Source organism: Fusarium fujikuroi, chromosome FFUJ_chr09 (assembly GCF_900079805.1).
Source record: "Fusarium fujikuroi IMI 58289 draft genome, chromosome FFUJ_chr09".
NCBI classification, from domain to species: Eukaryota; Fungi; Ascomycota; class Sordariomycetes; order Hypocreales; family Nectriaceae; genus Fusarium; species Fusarium fujikuroi.
The window spans coordinates 1,407,802-1,432,638 of NC_036630.1; the positions used below are offsets into that span (position 1 = coordinate 1,407,802).

Here is a 24,837-nt window from a genome sequence, read left to right on the forward strand (position 1 = left end):
AAGTTTCTATAGGCTTCTATTTCTGCCTTGCCTATAGGTATTTAATTCTCTCTTTAATTTAAGCTTCTTTCTTTTTTTTTTCTCTTTATTTTATATAACCTTATTAGCTTATATACCTTTTATCCTTACTTTTTATCTATAGTCTATATCTCTTTTATTTTAATATTTAATTAACCTTTTATTTTTTAACTTTACCTTAATTTCTTTATATTTCTTATTATAATATTTAATAATAAGTATATCTATTTTCTATTTCTTATAGCCTTTAGTTTTAAGCTATAAGTCCTTTATTATCTTTCTGGCTTTACTATATTTAAGAATATATATATTTATTATATTTATAAATACTATAATTAATTAGTAGTTATTTTTATAGACCCTAAAGTTATATAAAATTTATATTATTTCTATAATATTAAGTATATCTTTATTAACCTTAATACCTTATGCTATAAGAAATATAATAAATATAAATATAATTATTACTTATATATTTCTTTTTTATTACCTTTTATTATTAATTTAACTAACTTCCTTATAGTCTTATAGCTATAATTAAAAAAGATTAAATAAATATTTACTATACCTTTAACTTTATCTATAAGGCTATCCTTTTTATAGATAAAAAAAACTATTTTAAACTTTATTATAATATCTATATAAAACTTATCTATACCTTTTATTAGTTATTAAAAGCCTTTTTATACTTAAAGACTACCTATATTACTAACTTTTACTTTATTAATATTAAGAAACTATCTATAAGTTCTTTTTTTTATTTCTTTTATTATATTAGCTAATAAAGTTATAATATAAAAAGCTATCTTTTTATATACTTAAGTTATTATAACTTATTACTATATTTATATTAAAATATATCTATTTCCCTAAAGTAATATTAATAAGAAAGTCTAGATTATATTTAAGAATTTATAGGTTTTATATTTAAAGAAAAATAATAAAAAGTATATAGTTTAATAGGCTACTATTAATACTTTTTATTATTTTATATATTTAGGTTTTATTAATAACCTTTATAATAACTTTAATATTATTACCTAAATCCCTACCTTTAGCTTTATATTAAATTTAAATTCTTATTAATATCTCTAAATATCTATTATACCTATCTCTTTAATCTCTATTAGAATAAAGGCTATAACTTTATCCCCTTTTTACTATTCTCTCTTTATATAGCCTTCTATTATATTTAATCTTACCTTATCTATAAAAAGTTCTTAACCTTTTATTATAATAATTATATACCCCTTTTTAACCCCTTAAAAGTATAATTAACCTCCTTTTAATAACTCTAGCTCTTAAAATATACTGCCTAAATATTTTAGTAATTTATATAAGACTTATATTATAAAAAAAGATAAATTAACTTAAAAGATAGCTTTTTAATATTATAGTTATTATAATCTTATTTAATAGTTTTAAGTTAAAATAAAAGGAGATTTATCTATAATTTATAATTATTTATTTTTTCTTAATAGTATTTTTATAACTTAAGCCTTTTAGCTTTAATTATAGCTCTTTTCTTAAATATTCTCTCTTCTTTAAGGTTATTTTTACTTATAACTTTAATTTCTTACTTTTTTACTTTATTTAAGACTTTTTTTATATAGTAATAACTTATAAGGTATTCTCTATATTTATAGTAATAACCTATTAATTATATTTAGCTAGCTATTTTTTCTATTTTATAAAATAATATAATTCTTTATATATCATTTTTTTATTTTTAATTTATTTAATTTTCTATTAATTATTCTCTTTTTTAAGATTTAATATTAATAAGAAATTATTATCCTTTTAATTATATACTTAATATACTTTAAGAAAGCTTATATAAAAGATATTATATATTTTTATATATTAATTTAATAGGGCTAGGTAGTATATTTATAGTTTAATATATTTAATAATCCTAAATAGGCTAATAAATCTTAAAGTTAGTTTCTTTTTCTTTTCTTTAAGCTTTAAGTTTTTAATTAAAAGTATAATTAGTTATCTTTATTTAAAGTTTATTTTTTAATACTTTAAGTTAAAGTATTTAACCTGCCTTTTAGTTATATTTTATTAATATATTATAAGTTTATTATATAATTCTTATAGCTTTTAAATCCTATATTTAATTTCTAGGATTCCCCCTTTTAAATTAATATCCTTAATATTAATATAAAATTCTAAATTAAAATCTATAAAGGCTCTATTTAGGGTTATATTTATTATAGTATTAACCTTTAAATTATAAGTAAATTAGGCTATTTATAAAAATTTTAATTAGATATTTTAATTATTTTTAATAAAGTAATATAAATAATATTTAAAAACTTAATTTATTCTCTCTATCTATTTATTAGTTTAAAGATAAAAAGCTATTAATAATCTCTACTTAATTCTTAAGTAATAATATAATTCTAACTAAAATATACTTATAAATATAAAGCCTCTATTAAAGATAATACCTTTTAGGGCTTTAAACTATAATTTAATCTCCTTATAGAAAAGTTTAGCTAATTTAAATACAGTAATTTTAATAAAAATAGGTAAAAATTATATAAACTTTATAAATTTATTAACTATTATTAAGATTATATTAACTTATTAACCTTTAAAAAGTATTAATAGTAGTTCTATAATAAAATTTATTAAGACCTCCTTAAAAGGATATAATAAAATTAATAGGCTTTTAAGCTTTTTATAAAGTTAATATCTCTTAAATACTATCCCTTAATAAATATAGTATATAAATATATACTATTTTATATTAATTTTTAGGCCTTTTTAATAGAGTTTCCTTTAAATTAACTTTTAAATTCTTTTAATACTAAAATACTTTACTAAAAGATTATTATAATATAATTTTAATATTTTCTTTCTAAAGTTAGGTTTTAATAATATATAAAGCCTATCTTTAAAATAAAAGAGGTTATTTTTTACTTTTTACTTTTAGGATCCTTCTTTATAATTTACTTTAAATATCTTATCCTTTTAGTTAAATATTATTTTATTTTTTAATTATATTAATTTAATTATTTTAATTAAGGGCTTTAATATATTATTTTTTAAAGGTTTTTCTTAATATAAAAATTAATTTACTATTTTATTAAAAATTACTATAAATAATCTTAATATCTCTTAAAACTATATATTTAAATTAGATTTCTAGCCTATAATATTTATATTACTTAATAGTAAAGTTAGATTATCTTTAATACCTAAAAATATTTTATTTACCTTTAACTTACCTAAAGTTTAAAGTAGATTTACTCTCTCTATAAGCCTTTTATTTAATCTCTTTTTTAGCTTTTAACCTTTTATTATTATTTATATTTTAGCTATTTTATTTTTTAAGGATTTAATTAAATTTAACTTTTAATATTTCTCTTTTTTAACTTTTAGAGGTCTTAAGAAAGTATTAGTAAAATTTATAAATCCCTTTTTATACTTAATTATAAAGTTATAAGTTATTAAATATAAATACTATTATATTTATCTCTTATTTAGTTTAATATTCTTTATAAATAATTAAAGATTTTAATAGTTACTTAAGACCTCTATTTATTTTAAGAAGCCTTTAAGATAGTACTGTTAATACTTAAATAACTTTATAATTACTATTATTTTCTAATTAAAAATACTATATTTTCTTTTAAGATTATTAAACTTTTATAATTAAAAAGCAATTAAATAATATCTTTCTTTATTATTTAGTTAAAAGAGAATTCTTATTATAATATAATTTAATATATCTATTTTAATATAGATATATCTTTTAGGATTAAAATATTATAAAATTAAGGCCTTTCTAAACTTAATAATAAGGGCCTAAAATAACTATCTTTTTTAATTATTTAACCTTATACTCTTTAGTTTCTTTCTATTTTAACTTCCTTTTATAAAGGCTATAAAAGAAGTAATAACCTTAAAGTATTTATAAATAAACTGCCTATAGAAATTATAAAATCCTAAAAATACCTAAATTTCTCTATAGGTAATAAGTTTAGACTATTTAAAAATAATATAAATCCTTATTAAATCTATTTTAATACCCTCTATAATTAAAATAAAGCTAAAGAACTTTACTTTATTTTAATAAAAAAAGCACTTTAAGGGTTTTATATATAATTTAGTATTTTTTATTTATTTTAAAATTTATTTAAGGTATTTAATATACTCTTTTTTTATCTTTAAGAATATTAAAATATTATTTAAATAAATAATATAAATTATATCTATAAGACCTTAAAAGGCCTAATAGATATAATATTAAAATATAGTAAGTATATTAATTAGTTTAAATAGCATTACTATATACTTAAAATAACTATAATAGACTTAAAAGGCAGTCTTTTATTTATTCCCTTTTTAAATATAAATCTAATAATATATATCTTTAATATTAATTTTAAAAAAGTACTTTACTCTTTAAATATAATTTATAATTTTTAAAATTAAAGGTAAAAAGTAATAATTCTTAATAGTAATAATATTTAAGCTATAGTAATCTATATAAAGATAAAGACCTCTATCCTTCTTAAAGATAAAAAGGATAGAGAATCTAGCTAAGCTCTTAAATAGATAAATTTATTTAGTTTTTAGGTTTTTCTAAATATACTCTTAAAATTCCTTAAGTTCTACCTATAAAAAGAAATAGATAGAGCTATATAAAGGCTTTTTTCCTTTAATTAAATTAATAATATAGTCTATCTTCTTAAAGTTAAGTATTTTTATTACCTTATTATAGCTAAAGACTTTAATATAAGCTTTTAATTTATAAAAAATATCTTTAAATTAATTAGGTTTTTAGAGTTTTTTACTAAAAAGTAAATAAAGTTCCTTAATAATAATAATAATAAAGATCTTAACTTTATTATAAATATTCTTTAAAAATTAGTAAAATTTAAGAAATTTAAGGCCTTTATAATACCCCTTAAATTACTATTTTTTTATCTTAAAATCTACTATAATTTAAAAGTCTTTTATAATAATAATAAAGAGAAGTATTAATTTATTTGAATTCTATTTATTAATATTTATTAAGCTTTATATAGTTTTATATATTTATTTCTAATAATTTATTAAAATTAAGGTTATTTCCTAATATCTTATAATTCTTAATTAAATATTATTTACTTTTTAAAAGAAAATATTAATATCTTCTAATTATTAAAATCCTTAAAATCTTATAAAAATTTTACTAATAGTATTTATTTCTATATTATAATTAAAATAAGCCTATACTTTAATAATCTTATAGCCTTAAGCCTTTATTATAATTAAGATCCTCCTTTTAAAGTAGGTTTAAAGTCTATTTTAATTATAAATTAAGGTTATTTTAAGAGTATTAATTAAAAATTAACCTATATCTTTAATTATATCTAGTTTTTTAATCTCTTTATTTAGTTTATCTTTTTAGATTTAAGGCAATTTCTTAAATAATAACCTTTCTTATAATAATTATAGTATTCTATAAAACTTAAGTCTTTTTCTTTTTCTTTTAGGTTAATAATAAAAAAGTAATTTTAATTATTTTCCTAAAATTATTAATATAAATATAATTTAGGCAATTTTTAAAATTAATAAAATTTCTTTTTAAATAATAAAAAATCTAATAGGTTTTCTATATATTTATTTTTCTAGTTTAAAGTATCTTAAAATTATTATATTAATTAAATAAATTCTTCTTTAATTTTAAAAAGATTAATACTTCCTTAAAAGGCTATAATATTTTAAAAAGTAAGTAAAAGTTTAATATAATATTAATAAACTCTTATAGCTATATTAAGCTTATAAAGGAGATAATCTTTAATATAAATAAGATACTTATAAGAATCTTAAGGGGATTAGCTAGGTTATTATTAAGTATTTTCTAGTTATATAGTTATAAATATTTAGTAATTCTTTCTATCTTTTATAAAAATAAAAGACTATTCTTTAAATACTTTTTAATCTCTTTTTAAGTCTTTTTTTCTTTCTTCTATTTATTTATTTAAATAACCTAACTATATAAGCCTTATATTTAGTATTATATTATTATAGGTAAATAGAATATAGCTTTTATTAATATAATATTATTTCTAGGCTCCCTTAAAGCTTTAATCTATATTATTTAACTATTTATCTTATTTTTAAAAGGTAATTAAGTATTTAAAAGTAATAATATTTTTAATTTTTACTTTTTTATTACTACTAAAAGTAAAGCTATTTCTTATTTATTATTACTTTATTAAGGTATTATTACTTATTTATAATAAATCTTTAATATTAAAGTTAAGTAATTATATAAATAGTTTATTCTTTCTTTAGGTTTTAAGAAGGTTTTATAATTTACCTTTATTCTCTTTAAGGCATTATTTTAACTTATTTTATTACTATTAAAAAATAAGCTTTTCTTTTAGCTACTTAATCCTAACTTCTAAAGCACTAATATATATAATATAGGTAATATAATTAGCTATATAAATTACTATTTAAGAGAATCTTTTATTACTATTTTAAGTAAAGTTACTATTAATTCCTAAAGGATTTATTAATAGTTTATTAGGTTCTATATTAATTATAGTAATTCTTTATAGGTTTACTATTATACCTAAGTAGCTTAAATAAAAGCTTTAGAATTATTATAGTAAATAGATAATAGCTAGGTAGGCATAATAATATTATATTAACTAAAGCTTAAGAAAGTAGGATTTCTATTTAAAGGGTTTTTATAATAGGCTTAAGAGAGTCCTAAAATTATATAATAGAAGGCCAGTTAGCCTTATTACCAGGGCGTTATTATAAGCCTTTAAATAAAAAATTAAAAGCTTAATAGCCTTATTAGGCTAATAGTAAGGAAAAAAAAAATTATATAAAATAAAATATTTAAATTTATATAATTAATTATATTAATTAAAATATAATTAAAAATAGTTATTTTAATTAAATTAAATTATTTTTTTAATAAAAAGTTTTTTTTTAATAATTATAGCTATTATATAAAGCTTATAATCCTTATAGCCTATAGCTTTTATTAATATTAATTTAATTATATTAATAAATTTATAATTAATTATATAATAGGCCTAATTAGCCTATAGGCTATTATATATAGTAAGTATTATAATAGTAGCTATAATTAATATTAGTAATTATAATTAATAAATTAAGAAATATACTTATAAGTTTATACTTTATCTTTTAATTAAGTAGGGTTTAATTAACCTTTAAGTAAAAGTATAATAAACTTAACTTAATATTCTTTTAAATAAGGTAAAAAAAGAAGGCTAATATAGTTATTAAAGGTAGACCTATAGGCAGTATTAATACTACTTAATTAAGGCAGTAATTATACTATTAAGATAAATAAACCTTATATAATTTTAACCTTTAAGATATAGGCCTACTATAGGGGCTTTATTATTTAAGCCTTTATATATAAAGTTAAAAGCTTAATAGCCTTATAAGGCTAATAGTAAAAAAGAAAAAAAATTAATTTTATTTCTTTTAGTTTTTTAAGTATTTTAATTACTTTAATTTTTAGACTTTAATATATTATCTTTATATAGCCTTTTTTTTCTATAATACTTATTTTACTTATAACTATAGCCTTTTTCTCTTTTATTTAATTTAAAGCTTCTTTTAAGTAATAATAATTTAAAGTATAATAGCATTTTAATATAGATAGTTAGCTTAGTTTTTAGGTTATATAACTTTAAGACCCTATAGAATTTCCTTAAAAAAACCCCTCTTTAAGGAATTTGCCCTCTTTAAGCTTTAGTTAATATAATACTATTATATTTATTTAATTATTATTAATTTACTATAATATTTAGGCTTGTATAAAATATAATTATAAAGTATAGTATTTAATTAAATAATATTTAAAACTTTAATAAAACTAACTTTATAATAGGCCTTATTATAGTTAAAATAGCTATTATAGATTTAAAAATATAAAAAAGGCTAAAGTTAATATAATTTAAAAACTAAAAATAAATTATTATTTTTTTTCCCTTACTATTAGCCCTATAAAGCTATTAAGCTATTAATTTTATATATAAACGCTTAAATAATAAGGCCTTTATAATAGGCCTATATCTTAAAGGTTAAAATTATATAAGGTTTATCTGCCTTAATAATATAATTACTGCCTTAATTAAGCAGTATTAATACTACTTACCTCTTAATAGCTATATTAGCCTTTTTCTTTTATCTTAACTAAAAGACTAAAATAGTACTAAGTTAAGTCTATTATATTTAAGTATATTTCCTAACCTAACTTTCTATATCTATTAATTATAGCTATTAATATTAATTATAACTATTAATATAATATCTATTATATAAAATAGCCTATAGCTATATAATTAAGCCTACTATATAACTAGCTATAACTTTAATATAGCTATTAGGCCTACCTTATAAAAAGCTAATAAAAATAAATTAAAAGAAATTTATATAATAATAATTACTATTAAAAAGAACTTTTTATTAAAGTATTAATTTAACTTAATTAAAATAATAATCTTTAATTATATATTAATTAAATTAATTAATTATATAATTTATTAGCCCTATTTTAATATAATTAATTTAAATTAAATTTATTATAAACTATTAAATTTAAAAAAGCTAAAAAGAGACTTAAAGTAAGGTTATTTTTTTTAGTTAAATTAAGCAGTCTTTTTTACTGCCTTTATAGATAATTTAAATATATATAAAAAGTAGCTTTTTAATATAATTAAGAGGGTTATTATAGCAAAAAGGGTACTACTTTTAATATAATAGGCTAGTTATAATTTAAGACTATAAAAGTAAAGGGATAGTATATTTATATATAGAGTTAAATAAATATAAGGTAATAATAAGGTTTTATAAAAGTTTAAAGGAATTAAATTAACTTTATTTATATAAGTTAATTAATAAAAGTAAAATTAACTTAAAGTTAATAATAACTCTATTAATTAAATATATATACTTAAGTATATAATTAATTAACTTTATATCTAAAAGCTATAAATAAAGTAATATTAATAAAAAAGTAATAAATTAAATTAAAATTAACTTTTATATAAATTAATTACTAAAAGCTAAATTAACTTAAAGTTAATAATTTCTACTAATAAATATATATATAAAAGTATATAATTAATTAATTTTATATTTAAAGGTAAATAAAGTAATATTAATAAAAAAATAGTAATTTAATTTAAAAATAAATAATTATAACTTATTTAAATTAATAGCTTATGTTTTAATAATAATTAATATAACTATATACTCTTCTTTAACCTAATAAGGCTAATTAGGCTACTTAAAACCCTGGCTAAGGACCAGTTTAGAAAGGGGGTCGCGCGTGAAGGTAGTTAGTTTTTAGGGATGGTTAGTTTACCCGTATTCGACATCAAGCCTTAACACAGTCGCCATCCATCTTGTCCTCCTTCATCAGCATACCTCCATTATGGCTTCCAGGATGCCCATCTCCACGTGCGTGTCATTGCACACCCGACACCACGTGAACGATACCTGCTAACATTCAGTAGTGTATACGTCCAAAATCTCGAAGAGCGCGTCAAGCTTGATGCATTGGTAGATGCCTTGAGAACAGTTTTCGCAGAGTTCGGCAATATTGTTGACATTGTGGCGAAGAAGAATCTGCGTGCTAAAGGGCAGGCATTTGTCGTCTATGATAATCCTGAAAGTGCCCAAGATGCTATCACTGAAATCGATGGGTTCGAGCTTTTCGGCAAACCTATGAAAGTTGCTTTCGCACGAACGCACAGCGACAAGACCGTTGAATTAAAGGGCAACCAGGAAGACCTCGAGCAGCATAAGCGCCATCGGCAAGCTGAGAAGGGTATGATTAATTCAATCTCTCATCTTATTCCATCGCTAACGTCGGCGGGACATATAGACAAACGCAAGGCCCTTGAGTCTGCAGAAGAGCAGAGACAAATCAACAAGCGAGGGCCTGGCTCAGTCAACGACAACCGACCTGCAAAGGCAGCGAAATCATCAGGTCTCAAGTCCACCAGCGCCGCAGCATCGGGCAGTGTGCTTGACGAGTTCCTCCCTCCCAACAAAATTCTTTTCGTCCAGAACTTCCCCGAAGACTATGACATCGAGACTTTGACCAGCGTGTTCGGCCGATTTGACGGATTTCGTGAGGTTAGGCTGGTACCTGGTCGTCGTGGTATCGCATTTGTCGAATACGAGGCGGAACAAGGGGCTATTACTGCCAAAGAAAACACGGCTGGCTTACACTTGGGAGACAAACCCATCAAGGTCACCTACCAGCGACAGTGAATATGAATGCTAGTATTGATAGAATGGCCGTAATTGCTAATTGGTACGGTCACAACGTTGGCTGATGGATACTTATTTAACAATAAACACAACACACATCCAGCTATCTCCTGCACTCCAGCATTATACTATGACAGCCTGTTTGTCGCACGCTTCCGATACGGCTACTGCTCTCTCAAAAAATGACGTCTTCATCGTCGCCGGCGCCCAATACATCTGCAGTTGTGGAATCGCCTTTCTGGGACTTGTCTCCGCGCTGCGCGGATGCTTCCGCCTCACGTCTTGCCTTCATCTCGGCATCTGCTGCAGCAGTATCTCGCTGTTTCTTGTTCGCAACCTATCATATGTCAGATGAATCGCCATGAATCGGGTTATGCTAAAACCTGCCTTCTTCAGTCTGTAGAACTCCTCGCGATCGAGCTCGTCAAGCTCAGAGTTGATGTATTTGATAGTATTCTCGGTCCTGGGAATTATGACATGCTCAATCGCGTTAACTGGGATGATAATCAGTATCACAGCTGATGTCAACAGTTCGAGCCACATACCACGCCGATTGACCACTTTGATGACCTCATCGAGGATGACAAACGCGGTCTGCAGACTAGCCAGCTCAACCAGCGCCTCAACAGCACGAGCATATGTTTCCCTGCATCGCTGAACCTGCTGCCCTCCCTTGCCCAAGCCCGTCAGACCGAAGTCATTGTTTCCCTCGGTAAGGTAGCTTTCGAAAGCTGGAAGAAGAACACCGGATACGTTGTCTTGTTTCGTACGAACGCGAAACCGAGCAGACTTGGCGGACTCCTGCACTTGGTACCCTATGTCACCACCAACAGCATATGTCACCTCTGCCAGCGAGAAAGCTGCAATTTGCATCACTCGCCCCATTTTTCGCTTGGCCTCATCGATTCGTCTTGTGATTTCTGTGTTATCGGGTATCAGTACGCTAGCGAAAGGATTGGTTTACATCAAGGGTTTGTCGGGGATATGAACCTCGGAATCGTCTGCACTTAAGGGTTAGCCAGTCGTAACAATGGGTGAGCAGAGCTGTATCGTTGCACATACTTTGTCAGAGCTTCACTCTTTCGCTTCAATAAACTATGGCCTGTCTCTGCGCCTTTCAGCTTTGCCTTCATGATGCCCAGTGATTGCCGGGTTGGAAAGACTGCTTCACGATCCTGGGCCACAATCATCAGCGCTTCTCACGACTCGTCTAGGGAAGGCGAAAGTTTTGACTTACATTGGCCCCAGACATTTTGATAGGCAAGATTTGATGAGAAGTGCAGGTTTGGTGTTGTTCGTGTGGTAGTGGTGGCTAGAGTGTGAAGCTGTCTCGCTTTAGGCTGTCTGTCTCAAGGTAACCTGGAAGGTATCTAGGCTGTCGTCGTCACAGGGCCAAGGCGCTAGCTGGACCATTGGCAGCCCTGGAAAGCTCCCCTAGACTTTGTTCATTCGGGCAGAGTTGCTGGGCAGCTATCAATGCTATAACGTAAGCAGCGACAACTGGTCGCCCCACTCTTAGCGGTTTAGTGGATCGGCCCTGAACTGTGAGGACCTAGGTGTTGCGGGCTTCAGAAAAATACAACAGTCTCGCGTTCTCATCAGTCGAAGATCGAGCATCTCAGGACTCCTCTAGTTTCCTCCCGCCGAACCGCATAAGGAGCCAGCGACATTCGGGGGTCTTAAGTTGGCGCTTTCGGCCAGACTCGGGCCTATACGAGGCACATTGTGGCTTTCGGAGCGACGTCCTTTGACATTTCCAGCTCTCACAACGATGTACGGTTCACGTTGATTCGATTCAACTGCCACCTTCGCGACATTTCTCCTGTCATTTCCTCAGCGATCTAGAATTCCATAATGATTATGGCTCCGATTGATCACGCTCTAAATGGAGCGCGCAGACAGCCCCAACTGCATCTCGTAGTAAGTACACAAACACGATGCGCATCACGTATGATACTCAACTGACCGAAATCCTTCAGTCCAACGAGGATTCCGTTTACGAGCAAGATGTCCTTCGCGACCCTGGTAGTGTGAGGCCCTGGCTGGCATACATTGAGTTCAAAACACATCACGGAACCATCCTCGAGCAAACGTATGTGATGGAGCGAGCTTGCGCTCAATTGCCGCGTTCATACAAATTATGGAAACTGGTATGATAAAACCCACGGAATGGCATCCGTTGCCTAATGCTGAAGCCTAACATTATCTAGTATCTCTCGTTTCGAGTTAAGCACGTTGCCAAGTTGAATCCAGCATTATTCGCCGCAGAATATCGCAAAGTCAACACCCTTTTCGAAAAGGCCCTCAATCTATTACACAAGATGCCGCGGATATGGGAAATGTACCTCAAGTTCCTGACGAAACAACCTCTTGTTACTCTCACCCGACGGACATTCGACCGAGCTCTAAGAGCTCTTCCCATATCTCAGCACAATCGTATTTGGGCCTTCTATCGCCCATTTGCGAACTCAGCCGCGGGCGAAACTGCGGTGAAGATTTGGCGACGCTATATGCAGGTGCATCCCGAAGATGCTGAGGACTTTATCGAACTACTGACTCAAACGGGGCTTTACACAGAGGCCGCGCTGAAATTTATAGATGTTCTTAACAACGCCAGGTTCAACAGCAAGCACGGGAAAGGCTATTATGAACTCTGGAGCGAAATGGTAGATCTTGTTGTTGAACACGCCGCCGAAATCGAGACAGGATACGAAACTGGCATTGACGCGGAACGTATAATTCGAAGTGGTATTTCCAGATTTGCGGATCAAAGAGGGAAGTTATGGTCAGGCCTCGCTACTTATTGGATCCGGAGAGGCAGCTTTGAACGGGCTCGCGATGTCTTTGAAGAGGGGATCACCACGGTCATGACAGTGAGAGACTTCACCCTTATCTTCGAGGCTTATACCGAATTTGAAGAGTCGATCATCGGTGCTCTCCTGGAGGTTGCGTCTGCAAGGGCCGAGAAAGGGATAGAAGACGAAAACGCGGACTTTGAGCTTGATATCAGAATGATGCGCTTTGAACAACTCATGGACAGGCGACCATTCCTCCTAAACGACGTCCTGCTACGCCAGAATCCGAACAACGTTCCAGAGTGGGAAAAGAGAGTTGCCCTTTGGGGCGATAACAAGAAGGAGGTTGCTCAGACGTACACGGATGCAATTGCGGCAATACAGCCAAAACGCGCCATCGGGGCATTTCATCAGCTCTGGGCCAACTACGCAAAGTTTTATGAACGCGGAGGTGACCTGAGAAACGCCCGGGTCATCATGGAGAAGGCGATCAAGGTGCCCTTCAAGTCAGTAGCAGAGCTTGCTGATATGTGGATTGAATGGGCAGAAATGGAATTACGAAATGAGAACTTCGACGAAGCCGTCCGGATCATGGCCAAAGCAATTCAGGCACCAAAGCGCTCCACTGTGGACTACTTCGACGAGACCTTGTCACCGCAACAAAGAGTCCACAAGAGCTGGAAACTCTGGAGCTTCTACGTCGATCTCGTTGAAAGCGTGTCTACTTTGGATGAGACCAAAAAGGTTTATGAACGAATCTTTGAGCTCCGAATTGCAACACCTCAGACGGTTGTCAACTATGCCAATTTGCTCGAGGAACACAAATATTATGAGGAATCGTTCAAGATTTATGAGCGCGGCTTAGACCTATTCAGCTACCCCGTTGCTTTTGAGCTCTGGAACTTGTATCTTACTAAGGCTGTTGATCGGAAGATCGGGATAGAACGACTTCGCGATCTATTTGAGCAAGCCGTGGAAGATTGCCCTCCGAAGTTCGCAAAGACGATCTACCTCATGTATGGCAACTTGGAAGAGGAACGTGGCCTAGCGCGTCATGCAATGCGAATTTACGAGCGGGCCACACGAGCAGTCGCGGACGAAGACCGGGCTGACATGTTCAACTTCTATATCACCAAATCTGCCTCCAATTTCGGCCTGACGTCGACCAGACCAATTTACGAGAGGGCCATCGCTGCTCTTCCAGATGTCGAAGCTAAGGACATGTGCCTCAAATTTGCGGACATGGAGAAGAGGTTGGGTGAGATTGACCGGGCTCGCGCCATCTATGGCCATGCATCGCAGTTCTGTGACCCCCGCACAAACCCCGACTTCTGGACGAAATGGGAGCAGTTCGAAGTGCAGCACGGTAACGAAGATACATTTAAAGAAATGTTACGTATCAAGCGAAGTGTTCAGGCGCAATACAACACAGACGTCAACTTTATTGCTTCCCAGGCCCTTGCACGCAGTCAACGTCGTCCTGGAGTGGCAGATGATGCCGAGATAACGGATGCCATAGCGGCACTGGAGAGGCAATCCAGAGCACCGCAGGGGTTCGTGGCAGCCAGTACTGGTCCAGTTGGAGGCACACCAGCTACAGCGGCAGTCACTTCAAATCCCGACGCCATTGAGATCGATGGGATTGATGAATGATGGGCGGTTGCAGGTGGAGTGTCTAATTTATGTTTTTCTTTGCGTAGTATGACATATAGGACGTTTATCCAAGATAACTATTCCCTTATTTTCCGTATTTAGTCTCTCATCTTACAGTTGTGAACTCGGCAATCAATCATGAAACCAAACTCCTGCTACCTGATCACGCAACACTCGCTCCCGATGCTTACTTGCTGCTGCTGCCCCAGTTCTTCTCGGTCATCTTGGACCAGTACTTGTCCTGATAGTTCCTGTCGACATGACCGTCGCGAGATCCAGGCGTAGCATAAATGGATCCCTTGCGTTTTTGGAAACGACTGGGGGGAACCTTTGACGCATCTAAGCATTTCTCAATTAGCTGCCGATGCACAATTGTTTGGCAATATATTGTACGTACCCCACTCATCACTCATTCTCCGGTCTTGTGCGGCATCGCTTGCTCTGCGATCCTGGGGAGGTGACCCAACAACAGGCGTTTCGTTCAGGGGCTGTGTAGTACCCTCTTGGGTATTAATAGGTTGCTCCATCGTTCACTGTCTGGGCCGTGTAAAGACTTTTTGTGGAGGGGCAGGAAGGAACGAAAGATTCTGAGTACAAATGTTTTGGGGGTATCTTTAATTTTAGGTACTTGTAGGTGCCTAAGTAAGGAAGAAGATTTGGAAGGATTCAAGTCGAGATCGTTGGGCAACGAGGTGTTTATATACTGCCTTGGGAAGTCTCAAATGGATAGGTAGGTAGGTAATGGAGGTGTCTATTACCCCGCAAGATGAATGCCTGTCTACCTCTATTCGGCATGTAGGCAGTCAGTTGTATTGAATTGGATGGACATGGGAAGCTTAGACAAGAGCGGTTGTAGATTGACGCTTGCAGTGGCGTATCGCTTGTAGAGATACGGCCAATGCTAGGTACGCAAGGAGGCAGCTGGGTGTGGCTTAGAATCAGACCATCACGGCCATTGACGTCAGGGTGATGGTCACAGTACAAAGGGTTCTTAGCGAGTGGTTGAGAAATCCTTTAGGAGGTTGCCGCTATCAGTGAGGTAGCCTACATAGCTCGACCGCGATGACGATCGAGTGTGTGATCAGCCAGCCTCCAGCAATGGTCTGAGGCCCTTGATTGGAAACAAAAGCCAAAGGTGGTGGTAGTCGTAACACTGTAAGGCTAACATGCAAGCTAGACAAAGGTACCGTGACCATGTTGCTCATCACCTCATGAAGCTATTTGCCGGGAGATGGCTTTTTAGCAGACACGAACCTATTCAAGGCGTGGTGGTGGTCCTTGAGAGAAGGCAATTGGATCAATGTCGCGAGACACCAACCGTTGGTCGCTCAGCTCGGCAAAGAGCTAACAGATGCAACACAACTTATGCAGCCACGGTGGCAAATGGTCAAGCATGAGGACATGTATTGTACATTGTTAGATAGGTCCAACCTACATACATGTGTGATGACAACGAGAGTCAAAGATGCTGCTGGATGAGATATGCTCGACGCAGACGCTGAGCCAATGCTGTTGGCAAGGGTTATCAAGAATTGGACAAGGTTGTATCGAGACATATCAAATGAAGGGTCGATGGGTAAATATGGCTTAAAGTCGCGTGCTGTACCCCGTGGACAGACTAGTAGGTAGGGTAGGCTGAGCGAGAGACTACCTAAAACACCGAGGTCACGGAGCTGGCTGCTTGGCATGGAGATCTAACAACGATAAGAATCGGATAGCTCACCTAAGCCAAGAGGCTTCAGCTTTACCCCGGAATGAGGGCTGCAGGAGTAGAGGTGTTACTAAGGATGGGGTACAGTAGTTTGTTGTTAGTTTACTAGATCGGCAGGTTCATGAGCCGATATACACACGCTAGATCCAGGCCACACCAAAGTCGAATGGGCGAAGCAGAGAACAGTGACTGACTTGGATTGGAGCAATGGGGGGAGAGAGAGCCTGTGCACGTATTCGGAGTTGGTTGAATGCCAGTAGCGCCATGCTGAAAAGGCCAATATTGGTTTCGACTGTTTGTTTGTAAGATGGACGGTAACTAAATTCATAGACATGTGACCACCGGCATACGACACTTACAACGTCATCAACTGAGATGCGATGTGGGGTTTATTTATCTACATGGAACCTATGGGTGGGTTGCACTACGATAAGGGACTGCGAGTAAACCGCCGACAATCGATCCATCCATCCATGCTTGATCTCTGAGGCAGGAATTGGCTCTGTCATTTCGTGTCTCCCTACCTATTACCTACCCGGCGTCCTTTTTTAACTGATTACGACGCACAGCATTCTTCATGTACAGGCAACAGCAGACACATTTGCCTGCTCAACTCGATGCGACTCACCATTTTATACGCTCAAAGATAGGTGCATCCTCTCCAGCGATTCGCCCACGCTCGGACATGCCACGCACTCGTCAGAATGTCTGAGTATGGTGCTTCCGGCGCGGTCAGCCCAGGCCCTGAGGTAGGCGAGCTTCCAGCTACCAACGACGCCAACGGCGATGCACCTGTTTTCCCCTCGCTTCAGAACAATGGCGCGGGAAGTCCCTTGTCTTCAGAAGCCGCCGGCGGCCCCACGATCGGTGAAGACGACAATGACGATGAGCCCGCTGTAGCGAAACCCTTTATGCGAACAACGAGCCCCGACCCGTCCACACGCGCATTCCCAGATACCTTCGATGACCGTGTCCCTGATCGCCTGATTTACAAGATGCACAAGTTCAGTCTTTACGAAACGGCCAGTCGATATTACATCGTCGGTGTCGATGTCAGTGAAAAGCGCTATCGAATCCTCAAGATTGACCGCACTACCGAGGGTGCTGAGCTCAACGTGACGGATGACAAAATTGTCTATAGTTTGAAGGAGATGAACCAACTGCTCGACACAATAGATGACGGGAACCGAGGTACCGGTGGCATCAAGCTTCGCTGCACCACATGGGGCCTCCTTGGCTTTATCAAGTTCACCGGCCCCTACTATATGCTTCTCATCACAAAAAAGAGCACTGTCGCTATGGTTGGAGGCCACTACATATACCAGATCGAGGGCACTGAGCTTGTTTCCCTGACTCCCGCCAAGTTCAAGCCAGATGCCCGCAACACCGAGGAGCAACGATTCCTCGGCATCTTGAACAATCTCGACTTGACTCGTTCTTTCTATTACAGCTATTCTTACGATGTTACACGTACCTTGCAGCATAACGTCATCCGGGAGCGCGATGCTCTTGCCAAGGGAATGCTGCCGCCAGACGACGACGATTTCAACTCCATGTTTGTCTGGAACGACTATCTGCTACAGCCTGCCGTTACTGCTCTTCGGGACCCATATGACTGGTGTCGTCCAATTATACATGGGTACATTGATCAAGCGGGTGAGTTTGGCAAATGGGACTGCAGCTCCTATGTCCATGCTCCATACTGATCTTCAACAGCTCTGTCAATTTACGGCCGTACTGCACACATCACTGTCATCGCAAGGCGATCGCGCTACTTTGCCGGTGCTCGGTTCTTGAAACGCGGAGCCAACGATCTTGTAAGTGGCTTTTGGCTTCTCTCCTTGGTGCTCGCGTGCTGACACTCCTAGGGTTATGTTGCCAACGATGTTGAGACGGAGCAGATCGTAGCGGAGTCACTGACCACGTCGTTTCACGCACCTGGTCCTCAACTATACTGTAGCCCGCAGTACACCTCCTATGTTCAGCACAGAGGGAGCATTCCGCTTTACTGGACACAGGACAGCACCGGCGTTACACCCAAACCCCCGATTGAGCTTAATTTGGTTGATCCGTTCTATGGCGCCGCCGCTCTGCACTTCGATAACCTGTTCGAGCGCTACGGTGCGCCGATCTACGTTGTTAACCTGATCAAGTCCAAAGAACGAACGCCTCGTGAATCAAAGCTACTGGAGGAATATACTCATGCCATCAACTATCTTAATCAATTCCTGCCTGAGGATAAGAGGATTATTCACAAAGCGTGGGATATGAGTCGCGCATCGAAAGTGCGTGGTGGGGACGTTATTGGCAACCTCGAGCTTATCGCAGAGTCGGTCCTCGCTACAACAGGCTTCTTCCAAAACGGAGATGATCTCACGAGCCCCATGACAGCACAGAATGGAGTCGCCAGAACAAATTGCATCGACTGCTTGGACCGTACCAATGCTGCGCAGTTTGTCATCGGCAAGCGAGCCTTAGGTCACCAGCTACATGCCCTTGGCATTCTTGAGGATACGTCGGTTGATTACGACACGGACGCTGTCAATTTGTTCACTCACATGTGGCATGACCATGGTGATACCATTGCTGTTCAGTACGGCGGCTCACAACTGGTCAATACCATGGAAACCTACCGCAAAATTAACCAATGGACAAGTCATTCAAGAGACATGATCGAGAGCTTCAAGCGATACTACAACAACTCCTTCCTGGACAGTCAACGCCAGGAGGCCTACAACCTATTCCTTGGTAATTACATATTCACTCAAGGCCAACCTATGCTGTGGGACTTGGCAACTGATTATTACCTCCATCACGCCGATCCACGAGATTGGTCCGCCAGGTTGAAGCACGACTACATCAATTGGTATGTTCCGGCTCACTTGCAGAGACGAACGATTCCACCATACGTACCCAGCAAAGACATTGCCCGCGCCCATCCGGTTGAATTCTTTGATGACTATTGGCTCGAGTATTACAGGCCATCGACCCTCTCTTCTTTCCCCAAGATGTTTGCTTACAAGATGAACTCAACTATCAAATACATCCCCCTTAAATCTACCCAGGATGGCCGCTACGACCTCAGCCCTTTCCGGGTTCGAACTGATAATGAAGTTGATCACGGTGACAAAAAGAAGTCGAAGAAAGATGCTCATCCACACGCAAATGTAACAAGTTCTCGAGGACAGACTGTGGGAGCGAATGGGGCACCAGATTCGATTTTGGACCGATCACCAGCGAAAGGGATCTCGCTCCAGCGTTGGCTGCAACCTGTTCAAGATAAGGGTGCACACGCTAGCTCTCTGCGACTGGACACGAATCAACCAGTGCAGGCATCTGAACATAGCCCTAAGACGAAGCCAACAGCCCTGGAGAAATCCAAGGCTGCACAGTGGACTTTCACCAAAGCTGTCCATGACTCACTGAATCCGTCTGTTGCCGAGCAGGAATCCGAAGATTACGAGCGATATATCCGTCATCCTCAAAATCTTCCTCTCGTTATTTCAAGCGACACGCCTGTGGACGTGGATGCGTCTGAGTATCAGGAGTATGTAAGCGGCGACTGGCAAGATGAAGGTTTAATGGTCAAAGGAACTGAAGAAGAGATCGATGTCTACGCTGAGTTGCTCAAGGTGGGGGAAAACCCTCTAACGGTGACTGAGGAAGATGGTCCGAAGAAACGATACAAAGCCTATAGGAAATGGCTGCGTGGGAAGTCTTTCTTCAAGCAACAGCCCCTAGACTGAGTCTTAGCAACAGCCGCTCAGCCTTCACGCCAGCATTTCCGGGAAAAGGTTAGATAGCCGCGGTTCTTGCTTCAAGGCTTCACTCAGCTTCGCGGGACATTGAGAGGCATCATGGTCCCAGAGTGCCTGAAGAATCCGAGCTGTATGTGCCAACTCTCGTGACAATGTGTTGATATCAGCTAAAGTCCGAGATGCCTCATGCTCAATCTCCTCAGAAACGTTTAGCCAACATAACGACAGAATTCGGGCGACGTTCTCCATATGCTCAGTTTCTCGGATACGAGGCCATGAATTAGTGATGATGGCGCTCATGGTTTGCGTGGCCGCTATCAGGGTAAGAGGATATGAGACTGCAAAGGGGTCTGTCATGACTAATGACACCATTGAGAGAAGAGGCTGGCGCAGACGTGTTAAAAAAAAACCGAGGCGTTTTTCGGTAATAAGTGGTTACTCACAGTTAAATGTTTGATTGTATGGATACCCAGACTATTGATCACTGCTGTTACCTTCTGCAACAGAGTTTGGACAATGCGAGTGTGCTGAGACGCATGGAAATAACCTGCGAATACTCCATCTCTGAGGATCTTGTCAAATAGTCGGCGACGCTCAATACTGTTGGTATCCCCGGTGGACTGGGCTAGCTTGATAAGCACATCGTAAGCCGGTATGAGTATGGTCATAGACTCCTCCTCTGGTGTGATGCTGGGGACATAGAGCAGGAGCGGAAATGTGACGTTCGCAAATACACGGCCTATGCCTGTGGTTTGCAATACTTGAGCTGGACATTTGTTTATGAATTCCCTCGTGGTCTTTAAACCTCTGACCTTGGTCTTGGTAGACTCGTTCTCCACCAGCGCCAACAAGACTGGTAAGAAAAGCGGCCAGTGCTTCTTAATGAGAGACGTCTACCGGCGAGGGTCAGCGCAACTGATCACATTTCCATCGGCACGACCTTACCGTAGACATGTTTACTGTCCACTGTATTGTAGCCTCTGCCCACGGCGCCTGAGTTCTCCATGATTGCACTTCGATCACGGCTCGGGACCGATCGTCAATCATATTATACTGGGAGGGCCGTCCTGAAGCCGTGATTCGCGAGGTCGATTTCATAAACAATGGTTTCAAATGCTCCTGAAGGATCGTGTTGGTGATAAACTCGTTCAGGCTCTCACCTTCAAGGTGTTCGGACAAAAGTTTCGAGGCTGCTGTTGCAGCTTGTGCAGTTGTCCATGGGTCCTGAGGATCAGTAACAGCTGTGAGCTTTATGAGAGTAAACTGGCCCAGAACAATGCGATATTTCGAGCTCAATATACTGAGGCTGGCAACAGCTGCTTCTGTGAGGAGCTCTGAGTGTTCTTTGTGATGTTCGTCAGCCTACAGAAGTGATAGATTTATGCACGCCGATGTACCTTCAGCGCTCCTCAATGCCAATGCTTTCTCACTAACGGCTGCCACAAGCCTCAATAATTGGCTCTGGTCCAAGTTGTTCTCTGAAGATGAGGCATAGTTAATTACACTGAGAACGGATTGGCGAAGATCCTGGAGTCAGCAATTGTCAGCTCGGCGCTGTTTATCTGAGCCATGTAGCGTCACAGGCGTATATGAAAACGCACTGTATTATTGGATTCAACCAATGAAGATATCACACAGTCAAGCTCTGCAGGAAAATGCTCCGACTTTCCTGAAACAATGAATATATCCTAGTCAATTCGATGCCGTGAAGCTAAGGATGAGCCAAGCACATACCCGAGACTTCATGCAACAATGCTGTATTTGAAGGGCCAAGGAGCCCTTTCAACGCACCAAATATGGTATCAGAGTCAGTCGCTGGCATCTTATCGTTGATTGAAGGTTGGTGAGTGAAAAGAATGAAGAGCGAACGTCGGATCCCGAGACAGGATGCCTTAGGTAAGATACTTAAGGTAGATAGATAGATATGTTGATTGGATCCACATGGACTACGGTGTCGGGGCACAGTGAGTCGCACTGTATAGGAAGTGGTGCCCGCCTGCCTGCTCAACATGGTCAAGTCAACCAACTTTGTCAACCTCAGTAAACAGTTTGTCAAGTTTTTTTTATCATTATACTCGTTCGTATTAACTGCAAAAGAGGCGTTTTTTTTCTTTGCCCTATATATCCATTGCATCCATATAGGCCATGCATCCATCATGATAGTCAAGCCACGGCAGCTTCGCCTAGGCTGTACCGGTGCATATGCAGAGCTCTCGACCTGGAACGAATACTAACTCCTTACTCACGGTAAGCCCAACTCTTCTCTCCGCCGCTGTACTTCTTCTATTGCACCAGTTGGGTCTGTTTCGCCGGGGTTGCGAAGCTGCCATGCAATACAGACATCTAGAGCCGGACCTGTCCATTTCCCCGGTTTGATACCACCAAGTGCTTTGGCAAGCTTTCCGCCATCAAGGAGCTTTTCGAGTTTCGTGACTTCATAGACGTCTAACTTAGTGAGGTGGTCGAGGAAACTATTCCAGCCTGCTAAGAAGTTACTTGGTTCTAGACACAAGTTACTCGGATGTTCATGGGGGAAGGGAAAATGGCATCACTCTTACCTGTTGACTTTTCTTGGCGCCATCCCGTGAGGGTTTCCAACGCCTCGACGAGTAGTGCATTCAAGACCTGCAGTCTCCAGGTACCAGTGGGTGTGTCCCACTTCCTGATTGCCATGCCGAAACGATCTCGTTCTTGAATGTACGACTCTCCATTGCAGACGGCACGTTTCAACTTCAAAATCTCGACACGATTGCGATGCGAAGCAGCAACAATACTCGACAGTCGGTTTGGGGCTTTGAAGCCTTCGCGCGAGACAATGGCCACAAGAGGTAGAGTGTTTGCTTTCCTGTGAGGATGCGGAGGCTCTTCAACCGTCATCCATGGAGAGAGCGCGGCAAGATTCCAAGCGGTGTAGGTGGCATCCGAGGATGTAATGAGTCGGCCAGCGATGGAAGTCGAGCCTCGATGCTTGAGAAGCTCATCAAGACAAGTATAAGCAACAGCCCAGCGCGATATGTCGGGGACTGGGAGGTTCTCCTGGGTTGGGTCGGTAAAGATTGCATGGAAGAGTTGTAGTTCATGGATGAGCTGAAGCGCTTCAAAAGGGTGATCTCCTACATAGAAATCAGTACATGCCGGTCAGATCAGATCAGATCAAGACGTTGCAACAACCTTTGAGCATTTTCTCCAACTCTACGCCAACTCGCTCTCGACTGATCTTGGCACGCAATGCTTCAAGGACCTTTGGGTCTGCCATGAATCTGCGCGTGCTGGCGTCGATTGTGAATTGAAGCCGGCTGGCGAAACGAACAAGTCTCAAAACCCTCAAAGGGTCATCCATGAAGGTCTGGAAGGGCTCCAAGGGGGTTCTGATTATCTTAGCTTCCATATCTGCGAGTCCCCCCGTAAAATCTTCAACACGATCGTCGTGTAGGTTGTAGAAGAGTGCGTTCACGGTGGCATCGCGGCGGCGAGCGTCCTCTTCAGCCGTACCGAATTCCATTTGAGGGTTTCGACTGTCCTCGGTATAGGTTTCCTTTCTGAGGTTGACGAAATCGAGATCCAGACCAAACATCTTGACCATGGCCGTTTCCAGATGCTTGGACTTCTCAGGGTTGCGCGCAACGTTGTGGAGGCTTCCGATATCTGCGGGGCCAATGCTGTGCTTGGACATGGCCTCTGGTTGTTCACAGTAATCGCACATAGCTTGAGCAAAAGAGACCCCCGTCATTGCGTTGATGGCCACGTCTATGTCATGGCTCTGGATATCGAGTAGCTTGTCGCGTACCCAGCCACCGGCCCAACGGAGAACAATAGGCTCTGGAGCTTTTCCGGACTCGTCTATGTCTTTGGCAACATCAAGAAGCAGATGGCGGAGCTGCTGCTCCTTGCTGGTAAGTTGAACGGTGGCGGTCACCATGTTGGACTTGGGAACCTTGGCAGGCGGTCCAGGAATTTTGACTTTGGGAGAAGGTGCCCTTGGGCTCGTGACCGAGTTGGAAGTCAACGAATAGTGTTCCTTTTGAAATGAGTCGAGATTTCTCTTCATCGCAAGACGCAAAGAGCGCTGGAGCATTTGATGTTGGGTGGGGCGGTTGCACAAATAAATTACAAGTGGATGTGTGAGATCGAGCAGAGAGAAAGAATAACGATGTTGCCTCATAAATACGTGCCTAAGGCATTCTAAGACTGAGAGAGCATGTTCGTGGGGCGTCTTGGTGGTCAAGGTAGGCTGGTCTTTACACTGAAGCTTCGAGGAACCTTTACCCGGGTGCACATTCTCAGTCAGAGTATATGAATGACTAACGCCGCGAGGTGCTGGTCCACAAAAAGGTTGCTAATTACAATAATATATACACATATACCAACTCCAATAAATACGCTGCAACGAAGTCTCCTTTCAAGCCATAGGTAGCAATCAATCAATCTATATCGGGCTTTTAGGGCATGTTTGATATCACAACTGGTTGATACTAGTAGGTGGATACATTCTAGTTCAAGCGTTTATCGCCCTGTTTATCTCAAGCAAACATCTGTCAATCTAGCTCTTGGAGCCGATGATAGAGGCGTTCCATTTGTGATTTTGTACAAAACCCTCTGTCAAGTAAACATCTAAAGTGTA

General features: G+C 37.0%; 7 protein-coding genes; 3 read left to right on the top strand and 4 right to left on the bottom strand.

Moving 5' to 3' along the window:
* Window positions 1-9,454: 9,454 nt before the first annotated feature.
* FFUJ_09745 (related to small nuclear ribonucleoprotein snRNP U1A) lies at window positions 9,455-10,299 on the top strand (the record flags this gene model as incomplete). XM_023568320.1 has 3 exons in its annotated part: window positions 9,455-9,480; window positions 9,537-9,850; window positions 9,908-10,299. 3 exons carry the CDS (start codon window positions 9,455-9,457, stop codon window positions 10,297-10,299), a joined length of 732 nt encoding a protein of 243 aa, XP_023435536.1.
* Window positions 10,300-10,474: 175 nt separating this feature from the next.
* FFUJ_09744 (probable vacuolar ATP synthase subunit D) lies at window positions 10,475-11,551 on the bottom strand (the record flags this gene model as incomplete). XM_023568321.1 has 6 exons in its annotated part: window positions 10,475-10,614; window positions 10,683-10,793; window positions 10,845-11,219; window positions 11,290-11,300; window positions 11,362-11,474; window positions 11,537-11,551. The coding sequence occupies 6 exons, from the start codon at window positions 11,549-11,551 to the stop codon at window positions 10,475-10,477; spliced, it is 765 nt and encodes a 254-aa protein (XP_023436196.1).
* Window positions 11,552-12,159: 608 nt separating this feature from the next.
* Window positions 12,160-14,747, top strand: FFUJ_09743 (related to SYF1-synthetic lethal with CDC40; the record flags this gene model as incomplete). XM_023568322.1 has 3 exons in its annotated part: window positions 12,160-12,219; window positions 12,279-12,449; window positions 12,510-14,747. 3 exons carry the CDS (start codon window positions 12,160-12,162, stop codon window positions 14,745-14,747), a joined length of 2,469 nt encoding a protein of 822 aa, XP_023435537.1.
* Window positions 14,748-14,934: 187 nt separating this feature from the next.
* FFUJ_09742 (uncharacterized protein) lies at window positions 14,935-15,274 on the bottom strand (the record flags this gene model as incomplete). XM_023568323.1 has 2 exons in its annotated part: window positions 14,935-15,086; window positions 15,145-15,274. 2 exons carry the CDS (start codon window positions 15,272-15,274, stop codon window positions 14,935-14,937), a joined length of 282 nt encoding a protein of 93 aa, XP_023435538.1.
* Window positions 15,275-17,162: 1,888 nt separating this feature from the next.
* Window positions 17,163-20,204, top strand: FFUJ_09741 (related to polyphosphoinositide phosphatase family member; the record flags this gene model as incomplete). XM_023568324.1 has 3 exons in its annotated part: window positions 17,163-18,114; window positions 18,175-18,275; window positions 18,327-20,204. 3 exons carry the CDS (start codon window positions 17,163-17,165, stop codon window positions 20,202-20,204), a joined length of 2,931 nt encoding a protein of 976 aa, XP_023435539.1.
* Window positions 20,205-20,690: 486 nt separating this feature from the next.
* FFUJ_09740 (uncharacterized protein) lies at window positions 20,691-22,038 on the bottom strand (the record flags this gene model as incomplete). XM_023568325.1 has 5 exons in its annotated part: window positions 20,691-20,743; window positions 20,764-21,109; window positions 21,162-21,578; window positions 21,818-21,885; window positions 21,951-22,038. The coding sequence occupies 5 exons, from the start codon at window positions 22,036-22,038 to the stop codon at window positions 20,691-20,693; spliced, it is 972 nt and encodes a 323-aa protein (XP_023435540.1).
* Window positions 22,039-22,379: 341 nt separating this feature from the next.
* Window positions 22,380-24,291, bottom strand: FFUJ_09739 (related to tRNA nucleotidyltransferase; the record flags this gene model as incomplete). XM_023568326.1 has 4 exons in its annotated part: window positions 22,380-22,404; window positions 22,463-22,718; window positions 22,775-23,329; window positions 23,388-24,291. The coding sequence occupies 4 exons, from the start codon at window positions 24,289-24,291 to the stop codon at window positions 22,380-22,382; spliced, it is 1,740 nt and encodes a 579-aa protein (XP_023435541.1).
* Window positions 24,292-24,837: the final 546 nt, after the last annotated feature.